The following is a 19624-nucleotide window of genomic DNA, read 5'->3' as shown; positions in this document are numbered from 1 at the left end:
ACCTGTCCGAAAGCAGTTCTAACACTTGTTGAAGTCCCCCACTATAATCAAATTTTCTAGGAAGGAATCAATTTTGAAAATAAGTAATTGAAAAAGGAGGAATCATCTCTGTTAGGGTCATAGATGTTTACAAGAGTGTATTTAATGTCGGCGATGCAAACTTTAACAATTAAGAATCTTCCCTACGTGTCTTATCAGTTGATAGGATTTATGTGTTTTCAGGTTTTACTGAACAGGATTGACACTCCTGCCCCCAGCCTTGGCTGCTTAATTACTAAAAGCATCATTACCAATCCAGTCTTTTTAAAGCTTTTTCACCTCAGACTCAATGAGGTGGGTTTCCTTGAGGAATATTATATCCGCTTACAGTTCATTAAAGTGAGACTCATATTTTTCCTTCTTATAGAGTTAACATTCCTTTTTATGTTCCAAGAAACATATTTAAATAAATTAGCCATAGGTACTCACAGGGGGAAGTGTCCCAAAAAACATCTTAGGCCATGCCCACTAAGACTCAGAGGTACAGCTAGGGTGAGAAGTCCAGGTTGAAGAATACCTAGAAGGGTTCATAAGGCTGAGAAACGTGGCCAGAAAGGGTGAAGCATCCTGCAGGATAAATGACCCAAATTCAACCTTCAGGGACATATTGGTAGATAATATTTTTGTGTGGTTTACATATATTACTCCAGGGGGGATTCTGTGCCAAAAAAAAATAAAAATTTTGCACCAAAAAATTAAAGATTCTGCACACAATATTTTAAAATTCTGCAAAATAATGCATATTTTATTTGTTAAAATAACAATATAATCATGCTGGTTTCAATTATTTTGGTTATTTATTTAAACTACAATACAATGGATGAAGAATGAGAATGGGGAGCATTGGAGGAAATCCCCTCTGTCTAATAGTAATGTAGCTAATATTGACCCTTTACTTCTAGTTATTAATCAACAAATATATGCAGCCATATGCTCAGTGTTACATCATAGCAACTGATGAGCAAGTGAGGGCTGGGGAATCAAATTCACAATTTATATTAGCTCCTGACCATCTCCAGAAAGGTCAGTAGCAAACAATTGATGGAGCACATTTTGATAGGAAATTTTTCAGTCCAAAAATGTAAACCAGTTCTAATCACTAAAGCACCATAAGCATTTATAAGGCCTCACAGTCCTTTACAATAAGGCTCCTTTACACCACTTTGGCAATGCAAAGGAGTCTTAAAAAATTTTTACACCTATTTTATACTCCTGGGGGGTTCACTAAGAACAATGGGAACAATTCACTAAGGCAGGCTGCTACATTCTGTTTTGCCTAAGTGGACAGAACCTGTCCCATGCCTCCCTCCCCAGAAACACCCCAAAGCCCTGCCCCTCCATGCTGAGTATGCCGCAATAGTGAGTGAGAGGGTCAGAGTGTCTCTCTCACATGCACGACTGTCCAGCCCTCCCGCCCCAGCGGTGATTTATGTCTCTACCGGCTGCTCCGGGCACCCAAACCAACCTGCCTGCACTGCCGGGGAGGCGCGTGTGACCGCTCTTGTGGCTTCCCTTTGCTTCCTCATCAGAAGTCATTTTTTTTGCAGGGAAGCAAAGAAATCTGTGTGGGCCATGAATTCTGTGCATGCGCTGTGACGCAAAAATTCCTCCAGGAGTAATATATATTGTTAAAGGTTAATGTAATTGAAAATTTCCTGTCTATACTGGATTCTGTTAATTCAGGGATCAAAGGAAATCTTAACATTTAAATGAACTGCAAATATAGTGATATCACCGTCTTGATTTCTCTTTGAAGTATATAGCAAATCCACCTGCAAATGGTGGAAAACAGGCAATTGCTTTATGTTAATCCGTGTAGCTAATTACTGGTGATGCTTCAGAAATAGGTCTCCTTCAGAGTCTCGATGATTGCCTTTTGTTCGCCTAAGAACTCTGAACTGTCAAGAGAAGACCTGGAATTGTATAAAAAAAACCCTTGGGTCATGATCCTTTTTCTCTCAGATCTGCTTGATACTTTACGCATAAAACTGAGATCTCCAGTCCCACCTGGATCACCCTGGAAATGAACATTGGACTGAATCTATGGACTAATTCTAAGAACTCTTTGCTACTCCAAAGCTCACCATCTCTACTATGAAACTAATCTCAGAACTGTACTTATGTTTGTATGTATACTGATCTTTTAATCAATATACTCTTTTCTTTTAAATAAATTTAAGTTCAGTTAATAAGAATCGGCTGTAAGCGTCTATGTGGGTAAGATCTGAAATATTCATTAACTTGGGAGGTAATGTGGCCGAGCCTTTGGGATTAGTAGAGCTTTCTTACATGATGAATAAGATTTTCAGTAATCCTCATCATATTTGACTTAGGTGTCTGGGTGGAAGCCCAAGGCTGGGTTGCTATACGGGAACTGTTTGGCTTCTGTGCAACCAGTAAGGTATTGTAGAAGCTGTTTTCTGCTGGCTTGATAGAATATTGAAATATCCACTAGCTTTGGGGATTGTCTGCCCCATTCTTTACAGTTTGCCCTAACTAAATAACCTCAGTGTGGCCCCCCTGGGACACTGGTCACAAAGGCATTTAGATGGAGAAGAGAAGCTAGAGTGGCTAGAGGTTAAGTAGGTAAGAAAGAGTTAAGAGGAGGTAGGATAGGGGGGTTGTAAAATAAGGCAAAGGCATGAAAGACCAATGCTCTCAAGTCAGAGTGGGATAAAAAAAATCAGGAAGTTAGAGGGGTATCCTGAATGAACACATCCTCTCTGTTCCACATCAAATGCAAAATATATGAATATGCCCAATCCTGCCCCTTGGTGCTTCCCCACACAAAAGGCAGGAGATAAGGTGGGGGAAAGGATGAACATTGCTGAATACATTTTAAATAAAGTTTCTGGGCTAAATGCACATAACTATGCATCGGATGCTAGAGTCCTACCAGACATATATCTGCTTGTGGATCCACTGGAAAAATGAGGGATGAGAAACAAGAAACTACTTTACCACCTCCTATCTACAGGTCGGTCCAAAATCCCAGTGTATGGCTCTCCAATGGCCAGCTCTTTAAAAACACACAGGAAGTAAAATAATGCCCTCATCCCTGTGCACGTTACCCAATATCAACATCTGCAATTTAAATGGAATACATTACCAGTATGCTGTTCTTAAAATCATTAAGTAAGGCAACCCTTCCCACACCCTACTCCTCTTCCTTCTGGAAGCACAAAACCAATGGGGAAAAAAGCCCATAACCATTATTAGAAATACAGTCAGGAGATCTGGACTGATAGATGGCCAACTGCAATTCGTATAGTTTGTTAAGCAAAGCAATCAACCTGGTGTTTCAAAGAGTGAATAGGATATAGTTACTGTCTCCACTGGAGCCAGGTTGGTCCGGATCCTTGCTCAGTGGGATGTGTTGTGCTGATTTGAGTCTATGAATGTCTGATGGTTCTGCCTGGCTTTAAATATGGGTACAATGGAGGATATGGGAGGTACAGAGCTGAGGTGGGCACTTCTCTGGATCCCTTCACTTCTGACAACAACAACCCAGCATCACAAGTGTTGAATAGCAAATCCCATGGCAATGTAATTTTTGTTCTATAGAAAAACAATACAATGTAGTTCTCTGCTTCTCCCAGTTTAGAGAAGCTAAGGGCCTGGCTATCCACCTTGATCTTAAAAAGAGCTTGGAAGGCTATAAAATAGGTCAGTCCTTTCTCCGTGGCCTGCTTCCTTGACATATTTAATAGGGCTCTTTTTTCAATTACCTCCTGGCTGTAGTTGGGAAATATCACTATTCTATGCCCTTTCCAGCTCAGGTTTCCTTTTTCCCAGGTTTTTTTTTTTTTTTTTTTTTTTTTTAAGTATTGTTTTTTTCACATCGTGTTTTAGAAAATTTAATATAAATGCTTGGCTTGGAATTAGTCAAGGGTTTGGGGGCTAGGAGCAATGGGTCCTTTCTATATTCAGCTCTGTGTCTGGGCATAAGGAAAGAATCTCAAATAGTGTCTTACACAAAAGTTCTACAGGTCTTTTCCCATTTCCTCAGGGTATCCAACCACCCTCAAATTATTTCTTCTGGACTGGCCTTACAGATCGATTCTATCTTTCAGCTTTTGGATCAGACATGGTTGGTCTGCACTGATCATAATAGAGTTCATATTGTCTTCTAAGGTAGACATTCTAACTTCTGCCTCCCTGATCCTGGAGATTAGCCCCTGCAAACTGAACTGGTGTGCTGCAGTTATGGTTTTAATTTCAGAGATATTCTCTGATACAGTGGTTCTCAAACTTTTTTTACTGGTGACCCCTCACATAGCGAGCGTCTGAGTGCAATCCCCCTTAGAAATTACTAACACTTTTTAATATATTTAACACCATTATAAATGCTGGAGGAAAAGCGCGGTTTGGGGTGGAGGCTGACAGCTCACGACCCCCCATGTAATAATCTCCCTACCCCCTGAGGGGTCCTGACCTTCAGTTTGAGAACCCCTGCTCTGATATTTTCATAAGCAGGATCTGTTCTTCAGCTATCTGCTTTATCATATTGTAGACTTGCTCCAGGCCTACTGTAAACTTATTCCTTCTCGAATGCTGCCATGCTGCCCTGCACAGAGCTATCAGAGACCCTCTGATTCTTCACAATTTCTGGTGAGTCTGGGGAGTTCAAAACCAGATCCATCTGCTACTATGATGTTAAAGAGCAGGATGAGCCATGCAGAGACAAAAAACTGTGGTGTTAGTACAGTGGATGTTGACAGTTTTTAGTGAGGCTGAGCAAAAGCTCCAGATCTAGGCAGACATTTTCCCCTGCTGGCTCCTGGAAGCTGGCCGAGGATATCTTTAGAGAAGTGCATAAAACGTATTTTCTGATTACTAAAATAACATTTGAACTCAATTGCTGACAAATCTTTGTGGCAACATCATTACTCATTGTACTTTGTTACATGACTTTTCAAAAAAAATAATTGCTCAATTCCTTCCTCTTTATAACCAATATTAATTTACCTGGGTCCTATTAAAATCCTTGGTAGCGGCACAAACAGCTTGTCTGGTTTCTACGTCTTTTCTTTGTAGCTCCATAGCCTTTTGATCTAGGTCTATCCTGTTCTTGTCATGGAGATCCTCTAAATTAGATTAAAACAGAATTTAGTTGATAAGGTTGATCCTCCATGCATATATAATTGTCATTTTAAAACAGTTGTTAGCTGATGAACTATTCACATAATATTAAACAGAAAGCCACCTCATGTATTCCTTTCCAAATTCCATGGCTAAGGTTTGTCATCATAGAATGTTTAATGAGTCAGTAAATTAACATATCAAGCAATCCAGTTTAGAAATGTAAAAAACGAAGCAAACTTTATTTACTTTTTTGTTCAAAACTTGTTTGGACAATGTTTTTAAAAAATATTGTAACTATCCCCAGAAAACACTTTTTTTTCAGGACAGAAACTAAAAAATAAATCAGAGCTTCATTTTATCTACTGTAACATTAGTATAAAAGCATAACAAGTACCTTGACTTCATTGAATCAAACATTCAAAATACACAAGCTTTTTTTAAACCACTCAGTCTCTCAATTTCAGGTGTATAGGGGAAAAGAAGATTAGAAATTCATGGGATCATCATAAGTTCTCAATAAAGGTACTTTAACTGAGACATTAAAACAAGTTCATTTTTGTCAGTCTGTAGAGGATGTCTATGTGAAGTTAAAATTCCAACAGCACTTTTATGAAATGAGTATTGAATACACTGAACTTTTCCTATATCACAGACTGGCATAATGGGATATTCTACAGTTTTGCGAATTATTCACAGTAGAACTTGTAAAAAAAAGAGCATGAAAATCAAACTTCTACCTTCGTTTGTTACCTGCAAATTTCTGATCTGCTAATGCATTCTTCCAGTCTCTCTGTTGCTGTAGAGACCATTCTCTTGACTGCTCCTTTTGAAATTTCACCCTCCGATCATGGTTTAAATCTTCTCCTAGAAACTTCTGCAAGCCGGATATAGTACATCGAGGGTCATTATCAGAGAGGCGAGCAGGAGTATCCTTCTTCAGGGCCTGTGGGTCAGACAAATCAAACTCACGCCGAGTTTCTGGCTTCTGAAAATTCTGTTGAAACTCAGTGACAGCTTTGTTTAGGTTTTTGATGTCCTCTTTCTGTCGTTCTTCTAACATACAGATGATCTTGTCATTTTGCTTCATTTCACCAGCTACAAAAAGATTATAAACAAGGTGAAACTGCGAGATTCAAAATGTACAGGGGGTTGTAAAAAATGAAGAATGTGATTTTGAAAAAAAGACTAGAAAATAAATCTACTAGACTTAAGTCATTTAGAAGGTCAAAGCTGGCAAATGATTTTTCTAAGCTGATTGAATAGCACTATTATAAAACCTCTCAATTTTTAAGAATCACTTTTGGCACCAGAAACTTGCTGGAAAATATAATAAAAAAATATACATAAAATAAAGACAGAAGATAAGACTGCTAATAAAATTAGATAGGTCTATTTTAATCACATTTTGTGTAGCATATCAATCCCAGGTACTGTAGAGCAATTCCTCAGCATCTACTACTAATTTGCAGTAGTGACTGAAACACAGTTACTTATTAGGAACACAAGAAACTATAAAAATAACAAATCAAGAGCTCTAAAATGAGGTATCACCAATGATATAGCTTAGAAAATATACTGGCAAACACCATCCCTTTTTGGAGAGTTTATTGTTAATTCCCTCCTCCAGTTCCAACATTGCAACTGATCCCGTCCCACGGAGTACACAGTCTAACTGTTTAACTATAATTCACAAGTAAATACCATTGCCTCTGTCAGAATGCATGTGTTCTGAAAGTTTCCAAAAGGGCAAATTCTGTTAGATATTGTGAATCAATGCCTGCCAGGAAAATCATGACCAGCAGCGGCTGTGCAGTGCGGAAGCTGGCTACTATATTTTGGCAATTCTTGAACCCACAGAGAGGTTACTCTGTGGGCCCTTTGTAAATGAAACCATAGAGGGGCATTCCAACCACGGTGAACCATGGTGCAGCCTCGAGGTCAGGGGATGTGGTCAGCATAATTATGTGTGTATGCCCTGACTCAGCAATGGCTCCTACTCACAACGCTGGTATAGATTATTTATGTTTCTATCACAAATAATCTATATACAGATGGCTGTCCATAATGAGCACCTCTAGGAGTAAAGAGTTATTGCAATGCATGTGCTTCAGTGGCACAGGTTCTATTAATATTTGCAGAACTGTACAGCCTTCCCCAAGTAAATTGATGAGTACTTTACACCCCCACCCCCGAATCAGATTAATTAAAATACACTTTCCTAATGGCATGTAGCATATACATGATGTAATATAAAAAAAAAATCCAAATATATAGAGTGGGCTAAACCCTGAAGACCTTATTGATAGAAAACTTCCATGGACTTTAGTGGAAGTTTCACCTAAGTAGGTACGGCAATATTTACCCAGTGTGGAAAAAAAATCTTTTCCCCCTCAAGTGATGACAGATATTGTTTCAAAGATGAGATACAAAAATAAATAGGATATACTTTCTATGTCTGAATTAAGAGGGAAAAACATAATCAGTCATGTGCTCACATATGGACAAGGTTTATGAAATTAATTTATATTTAGAAACTAAATGTGGAACCAAGGAAATACAAATTTGCTCAGATAACTATTACCATTTTAGTGCATATGTATCTTTATTTGCTGATACAGCGGTAGGTGATTCCTACAGCATACGCTTTCAGAATGAGTGCCTAAAGTGAGGATCCTAAGTCTGATCCTTTAAAGTATTATGCATAATTAAGGCTAAGATTTTATCATGCATATTTTTAGTAAAAGTCACGGATAGGTCACAGGCTTCCGTGAATTATTTTTTATTGCCTGTGACCTGTCCGTGATTTTTACTAAAAATATGCATGACAAATAGGGAGCTGCGGGGTCCCCACACTACACCTGGGGGCCTGGCTGGGAGCTGCAGGGCCCCCCTCTGCCCGGGGCTCTGAGCTGCGGGGCATCCATTGCCCATGGCAACCAGGAACTGTGGGGCACCCCCGCCACACACAGCGGCTGGGAGCTCCCGGGACACTCCCTTCCCTGCCCCTGGTGGCTGGGAGCTTGGGGCCTCGCAGTTCCCAGCCACCACGGGCAATGGGGGGACCTGCAGCTCCCAGGCGCTACAAGCTCAAGTCACCGAGGTCTCTGGAAGTCACAGATTCCGTGACCTCTGTGACAAAATCGTAGCCCTATGCATAAGCTTAACTTTACGCACAGGGCTCATTGGGACTACTGATATGTTTTAAGTTAAACTGATTTTCAAAAGGGCTGAAAAGCCAACACTTCCCGTTGTCTTCTACTCCTGGGGGAATTCTGTGCCAAAAAATTAAAAATTCTAAACATAATATTTCAAAATTCTGCAAAATTCTACATATTTTATTTGTCAAAATAACACAATATAATCACACCAGTTTAAATTATTCTGGTAACTTACTTGCTGACAGGTATTTTGAAATATGTCTGTAATAATACAGACAATGAAAAAGATTCAGGAAATGGTTTTTGTCAAATAGATTCCTTACTAGGCATATAAATACAGTACTTTGTGTAATTCATTTCAGCTACAATACAGAACCGCGAGCCCCCCCTCCCCGAAGCAGTGCAAAGGCTTGGGGGAGTCAGGGGTAACAGAGGAGCTGAAGGGAAAGGGAAGGAGCCTGTGAGTGAACCTGGAGGGTTGTTGGGTGTGGGTGGGAGAAATATGGAACAGGTTTTTTTTGGGGGGGGGGCAGGGAAGAATTGTTAGGGAGCCTCCCCCATGCAGACTCTGGCTGACCCCTGGCCTCTCCCATTCAGTCAGACACATCTTCCCCTGTCCCCTTGCACCCCTCAGTCACCCTATGTGTCTCTGCACCCTCTCCTCCAATCCCCATGTGTCCCTGCACCCCCTTGTCCCATGTCCCTGTGCCCCCACTCAGCCACCCCCTCCCCCATGTGTCCCTGCACCTCCTCCTCATCCCCATGTGGCCCTGTGCCCCTACTCAGCCACCCCCTCCCCCTTTCCCCATGTGGCCCTTCATCCCCTCCCCCTTTCCCCATCTGGCCCCACTCAGCCACTCTCCCTCCCCCATGTGTCCCTGCATTCCCTCCCCCTATCCACATGTGGCCCTGCATCACTTCCCTCCTGTTCCCATGTCTCTGTGCCCTCACTCAGCCACTCCCCTTCCCCCATGTGTCCCTGCATCCCTCCCCCTGTCCCTATGTGGCTCTGTGCCTCCACTCCCATTCAACCCCTGCCCCAGTGTGTCCTCCCCCAATAACCCTTATGAACCCCAGTTTGTGACCCCCCCAGCAGCCCCATGTGCCCCACACTGTCTGTCCCCTCATATCCCCTACCTCCTGACCTGGCCCCACCAGCATTGTGAAGAAGGCATCCTCTTCCCTTCCCTATCGCAGCTGGGGGTTGCTCGGGAGTGGCTGCTCTGTTCTAGTGCCACAGCAGCCCCTGGTAGGCAAAAAGCATAACTGCCGCAACTTTCTGGCAGAAGTTATTGCCTGTGGGGAAAAAAAATGATGCGCAGCACATGAATTATGTGCATGCAGAGCTGCGCAGAATTCCCCCAGGAGTAGTCTTCAGACCACTTACAGAGGTGCCTAACTTTTGGTACCAATTTTTAACATCTTGGCCTATATTTCCATGGCAGCAAATATTCAGGAAAAGACTGGTGGAAACATTTAAAAAGGAGAAAATGGAGAGAAAAGATTGCAAAACAGAGTACAAATGTTTACATATACTAATATAAAATTGTATTATTTATATAGCAATAAATATACCAATTGTCTCATGTCGTGCTCTCTCATTTGCCTCTTGAATCTTCTTATCATTGATTTGAGTATCCAAAGCATCCTCATCAACCTATTATAATGAAAAAAATTAAACTCTGTAAAAATTATTTATTCTATTGAAAATATTTACCGTTTACCGGCTCTAGTCCAACCTTGTATATTAAAATGTCCACCTGAGCCAGAAATGAATGTATTTGCCTTGCAAAATTATAATTCTAGACAGCTGTGAATTACGTTATTGCCAGTGAAATGGCTTTAATGGTAAATTACAGGCACTTTACTATTTAAAGTATGTGGCTGCAAAAAGAAAATCCAACAATAATCTTCCTGTTTGTTCACTTCATTCTAACAGCAACAGGTACATTCTTATTCCGAAACAACATAACATTACAAGGTTAGGTTGAGCTCCAATACATTAGATGAAATGTTTCTTCCACTGTAGAGGACATTCCTACTTAAGTTACTTATCTTTCATCCATTTACATATATTAAATAGTTGTAAAGGTTTTTGACACTCACTTAAGAGTTATAATAGTTTTCAGTTCTAAAACGTTTGTGCACTTCTGTAAAATGTACCATTTTGACTCAAACATCTGTTGGAGGCGGAGATGGCGGTAAGAGGGAATTTTCAACCTTCACAGTGTGAAGCATGGTATCTGATGTTTCAGCATGCAACTGGGGTTCTGTCCCTGACTCATCCACAGATTTTCTGTGTGACCTTGGCCAAGTGACTTAATCTCTTTTTGTATCTATAAAGGTGGGATAATAATCCTTAATTGTCTTGGTAAAGCACTTTTAGATCCTTGGATGAAAAATGCAAGGTATTAATTATTCTGTATTTGGATTAAGCAAGTGCCCTCAAAACAGATCACAGTAGAAAAAACATATGGTGCGATGCTGCCTAGGATTGCTGAATATGCTGATTAGGTGAAGAAACAAAGTCTGATCTTATGATGTATGAAAGCAGCAGAAGTCCTAGAATACCTTCAAATGATAAAGTTCAAAACCATGCAGTACTGGATTCTAAATATAAACTGTTATGAGGAAATATTTGGTTAATAAAGTTCTTCACAATTTCAGTAATAAGTTAAGGAAAAATTAAACATGCTTCCTTTGGTAGATTCTAGGCATAAAATGGACAGATAAAGACTGGACAGATTATACAAATTTTGAACTACTGTACCAGCTATATACCTTCTCTGAACAGTTTTCTCTTGTCCAGAAAATACCCAGAAAAGAACTGCTCCAAATCACACAGATCTTTAGTACTCATCTGAATAGTCCAGAATCCCAACCTGAGAGGATCTGAAATGCTAGTCATTCCACTAACTGCATGCCAAGATATCAATAGAATTGCAGTGATGAATTATTTGCTATGCTGAGGCTTCCAACTGGTTTTTCTAATCTGTTCTTATAATAATCTTTCTTTATTTGTAATTTTACACCTTTTTTGTACATATTCATACTGTGTATATATTAATTCATATTCATTTTTTATTTGGTTGTGTATTTGACTGGAAGCACGAATATACTGTATATTTTGTAGGCTTGCAGGATCTTTCTACTTTGTGCTATGCTTAATTTCAGCGCACAGGACAACCCCCACTCTGAATGTTATCTTTCACATGTTGAATACACTATTTTAATTAAACCAACAAAAACATTTATAGAATCCTTTGTTAGGTTTATCTTTCATTTCTTATGTTTGTCTCTCCTGCAAATTGATTCAACATACTAGTGCAAAAGTCTTTGGGCCAGATCCTCAGATGGTATAGATCAGAATAGTTCCATTAAGTGGAGATATGCAGATTTACATCAGGTGAGGATTTATCTTTTAAACTTTTAAAATCATGTGGTAGACACATATGTCATGGCAAAAGCCAAATGATGAATGTCCCTGTGCAAGAAACTGGTCTTCAGTTGTCTAGTTACTTTACCTGTGTGGGCAGACTGTCTGACAATTGCCAAGTACACCTCTACCCCGATATAACGCGACCCGATATAACACGAATTTGGATATAACGCGGTAAAGCAGTGCTCCGGGGGGGCGGGGCTGCGCACTCCGGCGGATCAAAGCAAGTTTGATATTATGTGGTTTCACCTATAACGCGGTAAGATTTTTTGGCTCCCGAGGACAGCGCTATATCGGGGTAGAGGTGTACATGATTTCTTGCACCCTCCTCAGAAGCATCTAGCACTGGCCATTACTGGTGACAGGATACTGGATCAGATGGACCACTGGACCATCTTATTCCCTTGTAACTAAGGTGACTGTGGCATAAAGGCCCCAGGCATAAATCCAAGGATTTATTGAAAATCTAAGTGAAATTATCCTTCCAATGACTCATGGATAGTAAAAAAATTCAACCCTAACACTCTATGGATCAAATTCAGACCAGTCATAAACAGGTCGAATCCACTGAAGTCAATGGACTGAACCTGATTTCACCAATTCTGAATCTAGTTTTAGGTGATACTAATAAAAAGTTGTTAATACATTAATAACACTGAAGGAAGGTTATATATTCTAATATATTCTATATGTCTAAGGGACATTTTAATGTCCCTTAATGGCTGTGAAAAACGTGTCACAGACCGTGAAATAAGCCCTTCCTTGTGAAATCCCATGTCCCCTCGTTCCTAGGAGTGCCCCAGCAAAGGGGGCTCCTAGCTCCAGCTGGGCTGGAGAGGGACAGGACTTGTCCATCTCCTGCACAGCCACTCTGGGGGAGCGGGAGAGAGACAAGACCCACCTCCAGGTGCCACCCCCGCTGCAGGACACTCTGGGACTGGGCAGCAGCCCCTGAGGTTCCTGCAGCTGGAGGAGACTTGTGGAGTTGGGTCCAATCTTCCCTGTGCTGCTGGGAGCACCCCAGCAAACGGGGTTCCTAGCTCCGGCTGGGTTGGCGAGGGACAGGACTTGTCCATCCCCTGCACAACTGTTTGGGGTGGTGGGGGAGGGAGATCAGACCCACCTCCACCCCCGGGAACCTCCTGTGCCTGCAGGAAGCTCTGCGGTTGCTGCCTTCAGAGTCCAGCTCTGAGGGTGGCATCCCATAACCACCTATTACAGGTTTGCGACCCCCCCCCAAAATCTTCTTTTGGGTTGGTACCCTCAGGGTTACAACACTGTGAAATCTACTAATTTTAAAATCCTATGGCTGTGAAATTGACCATAATGAACCCTGAATTTGGTAGGGACCTACCTATAGTATATCTGAGGCTCTCAAGGGACTACAAACATAATTTAGCCTCATTGCACCTCTGTAAGTTAGTGAAGTCCCCCCCGCAAAAAACAAACTGGAAGAGACAGACACATAATGGGTCTGATTCTCAGTTGTCAGTACCTTGTGCAGTTATTTACAGCAGTGTTGCTATCATTCTGATTTGGTAGTGTCTTATGTCCACCTTCCACTTGCTCTGCACTAGTGTAAATGACTACTTAAGGCAGGGGTGGCCAACCTGTAGCTCTTCAGAAGTTAATATGTGGCTCCTTGTATAGACATGGACTCTGGGGCTGGAGCTACAGGTGCCAACTTTCCAATGTTCCGGGGGGTGCTCACTGCTCAACCCCTGGCTCTGCCACAGGCCCTGCCCCCACTACACCCCTTCCCACCCCGTCCCTGGAGCCTGCAATGCCCTCGCTCCTCTCCCTCCCACCCAGAGCCTCCTGCATGTCACAAAACAGCTGATCGGGAGGTGTGGGGAGGCGCTGATCGGCGGGGCTGCCAGTGGGCGAGAGGTGCTGGGAGTGGGGAGAGGGAGCTGATGGGAGGCTGCTGACGTATTACTGTGGCTCCTTGGCAATGTACATTGGTAAATTCTGGCTCCTTCTTAGGCTCAGGTTGGCCACCCTTGACTTAAGGTGCAGGGTAGTGGGCAATCAAGCCCTATAGATATAAAGGTATGTTTGCCATAGGGAAAGGCTCCAGCAGCTCCCCACTACCTCACCCCTGCTGTACAGCCTTTCACTGACATGAGTAGCTAAGCAGCTACACACGGCAGTGCGGACTCTGCCTGCTTGTCACTGTGGCGTGTAGCTGCATACACCCTACAAGCCACCGCAAGTGGTGTGAGTAGTGTAAACGCAACCTAAATATATACCCACACAGGGCCTGATTCGGTTTCCACTAAAGAAAGCTGAAGTTTTGTCCTTGGTTTCAATGGTTTGTCCTTGGTTTCAATGGAAGCAGGATGGGCTACACATGTAAGAACTGCAGAGGTAATCTTCCAACACTGGAAATGTTGAGAGGCTCTCTAAATTGGAGTGTGTGCCTTCTAAATATGAGACCACCCAGCATGGCTCGGTGCTTCCCCGTCTATTATTGGGGATAAAGACACTCACCTTTGTAAAGTGCTTTCAGCCCCCAGGACAAAAACCGCAACACTGTCACTCCTGGGTATTACTGGTCCCTGGACGAAGCCACGTTTCCAGGTACTTGTGGCCCCGCCTTTGAGTCCCGATGCATGATCATTAATTTAATCGGTCCCCATAGAAGTCGGCACCCAACAGTCCCGGGGGGGGTGGGCCAGTCCGCCCCTAGACTGCGCCACGAGGCGGCAGCCCCCGCCCCGCTCCCCTGGAAAGCGCCTCCCGCCGGCCGTCCCCGCCGCCCGCTTACCCCGATGGTCCTGACTCGGGCGTTGAAGATGCGGCTCTGCCGGTGCAGCTCGCGCTGCCGCCTCCGCTCCAGCGCAGCCGCCTCGGCCAGGTCCCGCTGCAGGCCCAGCTTGCGCATGGTGCCCGCGGGGGGCGAGGTCCCACCAAGGCCGAACAACGACGATCTCCCGGGGCCCTGATTCCCCGCCCCAGGCTGCCGCCGGGCGATGTCAACAGAGCGGGTTGCTAAGGGAACGAGCCCGCCCCCCTGATTTCCGCGGTCAGGTCCCTCCCCCGCTTGGCTCCTCCTCCCTGGTCCCGCTCCCCTCAGAAATCTCGCGAGACAAGCCGTCTTTTCCCGCGGGAACTAGCACGAGGCGGCTTCGCCTCAGTGTCTCGCGCTGCGCGTCCGCTTTTGTGAAGCCGCAGGTTGCCTGAGGGCGGCGCGCGGCGCGGAAGCTGCGCGTGACACCTGCCCACCCCCTGCGCGCGCGCACCCTCCCACATAACCCAACTACTCAGGGGAGGGGCGTTTCAGACATTAACGGCCGCCGTCCCCTCTGGGGTCCCGGCTCGCCCCTCCCCGCGGGGATGGGTTACCTGAAGCTGCTGCTGCTGGAGAACTTCAAGTCATGGCGGGGGCGGCAGAGCATCGGCCCTTTCATGAGATTCAACTGCATCATTGGGCCCAACGGATCAGGTAGGGCAGGGCAGGCCACAGCCCAGGGGGCACCAGGGCTTTGCCGGGCTGAGCCCAGCCTGAGGGTCGGACAGCTACCCCACCCTGGGGATAGTGACTTGCCTCCTGCCCAGACCCGAGGGGGTGGTGGCTGCAGCTGCCCTGATCCCACCGACAGAATGCCAACTACCCCGCTGGCCCTGGTGTAACCGCAGCGTCGCAAACCCCAGTGTGGACACAGCACTTGGGGTCTGAAGTCAGGGATGCGCTAAAGAGGCCCAGCCCCAGTGTCTACCCAGCTGGTTTTAGCGACGTAGCCCGAGCTCCGCAAGCTGGAGTTCATCACACTGGGTTCACACTTCCTGCCGCTTGCTATGTAGACATACGTAAAGTAGGCCTGGTCTGGCTGCGTGGTGGTGTCAGGCGGCCCAGGGTGCCTCCCCTCTAGAAGAAAGGGCCAAGTCAGAGCCTCGTCTTCACTGATGACAGGTGTGTGTTTACCTTGGGGTGACTAACATGTGCAAGCTCTCCTGCTGTCAAATCCTAGTGCAGGCAAGGCTTTACCAGCCCCTAGACTAAGTGGTGGGGTCAATCTGGGCCTGGGGTGCTGATCTCGCCCTGCTACCTCAGGGCAAACACAACAAGGGCCTTGTCTCCACTGGGGGTTTTACCGCAAGATAATGATTGTGCTCGTTCATCTCATTGGGGGGGAAAACAAAACAAAACCTTTCAAAGCTGTGAAGATAAAGCCTAAGGTAGTTATCACTGAACCCAGCTTGAACTCTACTACTTTTTCTACTCAAAACAAAAAACCTTACTTACAGTGGTGTACATTTCCCTATTAATAATAATAATAATTAATAATGTAGACAATGCAATGTAGACACGGCCTTATAAACCCTCTCCAGTTGGCGCTGTTGGGAATCACAGCACAGACCAAGCCCAGATGGCTGGATCTATTCTTGTTTTGATCACATTTGGAGCAAGTTTAACTAAAATGACAGTAAAATCATGGCCAGGTGTTATTTTGCATCCCCTACCACAGCTCAACAATGGGAGATTTTTTTTCATAAACGTGTGTAGAAAAAGCAGTAGACGCTATAACCAAACTTATCCAAGGAGGGAGAGAGTTGTCCAGTGGTTACCGCAGGGGCCTAGGGTTTTATATTTTTCATTGCTTTAATTTAACTTAATTTTTGTCTGTTAGTGGATCACTCCTACCCTGTCTCCCACTGTTTCTAATGTTCAAAATATTGAATGAAGTTTTTCAGATACTCATCCAGTTAAATCAGCATAAGTTACATGAATCAATAGCCAGAAGAAACTCTGATGCTGTGTAATCCCCAACATTCAGTTCAAGAATGTTCTTATTTTTTCCCCTCTTCTGTTATTTTGGGGGCGGGAGGAGGGCAAGAGAGGAAGATACAGTGTAATGTTGAAGTAGTGATTCTGGGAGACCAGAAAAATGAGGGTGCTATCAGGAATGACAGATAAGAGAAAGGGTGAGTGGAGAAAAGTTTTGGTGGAAAGATAATGTACTAAGTATTAGAAATATTAGCAGAAAAAATATTCATAATAGTGTAAAGAAATATGAAAAAGACATTCTTTGGAATTCAAGAATCTGTAAGAAAGAGTTCTAAATGCATTATGGAATATTTTGGTAACACTGTCAATGTCTGTAGTATGTAGGAAGCAACTGATATTGTCAAGCAAACTGAAGTAAAGGGGGGGAAATTAGAGATGCTTAGATAAAGGGTGTATAGACCTGGATATGTCATAAACTAAGTATGGAATTCAGTGGTGAAACACTTTTATAATCATTAATCTGTTGCAGACATTGATACCAGCTGTTGGTTATAAATTACTTTCAAACATGTAAACCTCTTCTACAATTTTATTTTAAATAGATGTTTCTTAAATACATACATAGGTTCTGGAAGACAACAAAACTGAGATCGAAATAAAAGATTAGAAATAAGTAGTCAGCTAAGTATGTTCATACCTATCCAACTCTAAAAAAATTAAAAGTTAATGTTTTTTTGCTCATTTTAAAGGAAAATCAAACATAATGGATGCCCTTAGTTTTGTAATGGGTGAAAGAACAGCAAATTTAAGAGTAAAAAGTGTTCGAGAACTTATTCATGGAGCACACGTTGGAAAGCCATTTTCCTCTACTGCAAGTGTGAAAATAGTGTACTGTGAAGAGAATGGAGAAGAGAAAACATTTTCAAGAATTATTCGAGGTAAGTAGTAGGGTTTTTTTTTTTTCCAGATATTTTCTGTGCTTGATATAGAAAACTTGCAGTGGACTATTTATTTTTAAATCTTAAATATATAATAATCTGATGGTACAACACGGACTAGTGAATCCTTTGGAATTATTAAGCCAATTTTTATAGTACTGGTCATGATAGCCAGGTGCTGTAATTATAAGGATGAAAACAGTAATAAAGTAGAAGAGTTAATCAGATGCTAAACAAAATAGATGTTATGCTCCCCGCCCTAATGATTGCCCAACTGTGGCTCTGAGAGTTTATCAAAGGAAGTGAGTTCCATGGGGCAGTCTACTGTGACAGCCATGTTATGGACACAAGCCCAGATTCTCTATGCTATTTAGGCTCCTGACTTCCATTGAAATCGATGGGAGTTAGGTGCCTAGATACCTTTGAGGATCTGGGCCATGGTTTACAACATTGGAAGCACTCCCAAGGCTAATCCTAATTACTTTTAGGAGAGGTATAGGATTGGTAGCTGTATCTAATGGTCACTGATCATTCCAGTCTTTAAAGGTTAACACCACATGGAAAAGAAAAGGAAGCCAGTGCAGAGACCTGAGCAAAGGAGATGCAACTGCCCCACGCTACTCAGGAGGAGAGCAGCTGCATTCTGCTCTAGCTCCAGTGCCCGGGTGGACTTCAGGGGTAGTCCTGAGAATGTTATGGTAGTCAAGATTGGTATTAACAGGTGTGGCTAATGCTGTAATATCCACATTAGAGAATAATGGTTGCATTTTGGAGATCATAGAATCACAGAAATGTAGGGCTAGAAGGGACCTTGAGAGGTCATCTAGTCCACCCTCCGTTTTGAAGCAGGGTTACCTAGACCATGTCTAAGCTGTTCTTAAAAGCCTCCAATGATGGGGATTCCACAACTTCTCTTGGTAACCTGTTCCAATACTTTGTTAGCTTGATAGTTAAAGTCTTTCATAATATCTAATGTAAACTCCCTTGCTATAGATTAAGATAACTACTACCGTAGTTGTCCTCCCTTCAGTGGACATGGGCAGTTGATTGCTGTTCTCTTTAGAACAGCCCTTAAAATATTTAGAGACTGTTATCCTGTCCCCCTTTAGTCATCTTTTCTTAAGATTAAACATGCCAAGTATTTTTAACCCTTTTCTCATAATTCAGGTTTTCTAAAGTGTTGATGATCTTCTTTTTTTTTTTTTAATTCTTCTCTGAACTCTCTCCAGTTTGTCCATATTTTTCCTTAAGTAAAACTGGACACAGTATTCCAGCTGAGGGCCTCACCAATTCTAAGTAGACTGGAACAGTTACCTCCCTTGTCTTATGTACAACACTCCTGTTAATACACCACAGAATGATATTAGCCTTTTTTTGCAACTGCATCACATTGACTCATATTTACTTTGTGACCAACTATAACCCCCTTTCAGCAGTAGTACTACCTAGCCAGTTATTCCCCATTTTGTAGGGTCCATTTAATTTTTTTCCTTCCTAAATTAAGTTTGCATTTGTCTTTTATTGAATTTCATCTTGTTGGTTTCAGACTAATACTTTGATTTGTCATGGTCACTGTGAATTCTAATCCTGTCCTCCAAAGTGCTTTCAACCCTTCCCAACTTGGTGTCATCAGCAAATTTTATAAGCATACTCTTCACTCCATTAATCCAACTAATGAATAAAAATATTGAATATTACCAGAACAGACCCCTGCAGGACTCCATTAGATCCAAGCTCCCAGTTTGATAGTGAACCATTGATACTCTTTGAGTATGGTTTTTCAACCAGTTGTGCACCCATTTTATAGCAATTTCATATAGACCACTTTCTCCTAGTTTGCTTATGAGACTGTCAAGTGGGACAGTGTCAAAAACTTTATTGAAATCAAGATGTACCATGTTTACTGCTTCCTCCCCTCCTATTCACTTGGCTAGTAACTCAAAGATAATCTCTAATGGTTCTGTGATTGCTTCAGCTAGTTCTTTAAGTACCCTGGGGTGAACTTTGTCAGCCCCTAACAACTTGAATACATCTAATTTAGCTAAATATTTAATCTGTTCTTTCCCTGTTCTGGCTTGCATTCCTTCCATTTTGTTATTTAATCGTGTTAAGCATCCAATGACAATTAACCTTCTTAGTGTAGACTGAAGTAAAACAGGCATTAGCTACCTGCATTGTGGGGTAGTCAGTTAGTAGCTCTCCTTCCCCGCTGTGTCTATTTAGAACTTTTTAC

At 42.7% G+C, this 19624-nt stretch overlaps 2 protein-coding genes across 6 annotated transcripts in view; one reads left to right on the top strand and one right to left on the bottom strand.

Annotated features, from left to right (window-relative positions):
• RIBC2 (RIB43A domain with coiled-coils 2) overlaps nt 1-14666 on the bottom strand; it is a 31096-nt gene extending 16430 nt beyond the window's left edge. For both annotated transcript variants that reach the window (XM_024204430.1, XM_024204429.2), the window contains exons 1-4: nt 14492-14666; nt 9858-9939; nt 5875-6219; nt 5008-5126 (exon numbers count right to left, since the gene is read on the bottom strand). In XM_024204430.1, coding sequence (XP_024060198.1) covers nt 5008-5126; nt 5875-6219; nt 9858-9939; nt 14492-14608 — 663 coding nt within the window. In that variant the 5' untranslated portion in view covers nt 14609-14666. The remainder of the gene's footprint in view (nt 1-5007; nt 5127-5874; nt 6220-9857; nt 9940-14491) is intronic.
• A 394-nt stretch (nt 14667-15060) lies between these two features.
• SMC1B (structural maintenance of chromosomes 1B) overlaps nt 15061-19624 on the top strand; it is a 62965-nt gene continuing 58401 nt past the window's right edge. For all 4 annotated transcript variants that reach the window (XM_024204412.2, XM_024204413.2, XM_024204410.2 and 1 more), the window contains exons 1-2: nt 15061-15169; nt 17203-17391. In XM_024204412.2, coding sequence (XP_024060180.1) covers nt 15061-15169; nt 17203-17391 — 298 coding nt within the window. The remainder of the gene's footprint in view (nt 15170-17202; nt 17392-19624) is intronic.

This window comes from Terrapene carolina, unplaced genomic scaffold (assembly GCF_002925995.2).
Source record: "Terrapene carolina triunguis isolate 2854851 unplaced genomic scaffold, T_m_triunguis-2.0 Scaffold112, whole genome shotgun sequence".
In the NCBI taxonomy this organism is placed as follows: domain Eukaryota; kingdom Metazoa; phylum Chordata; order Testudines; family Emydidae; genus Terrapene; species Terrapene triunguis.
This window is presented reverse-complemented; position numbering and strand designations above follow the sequence as displayed.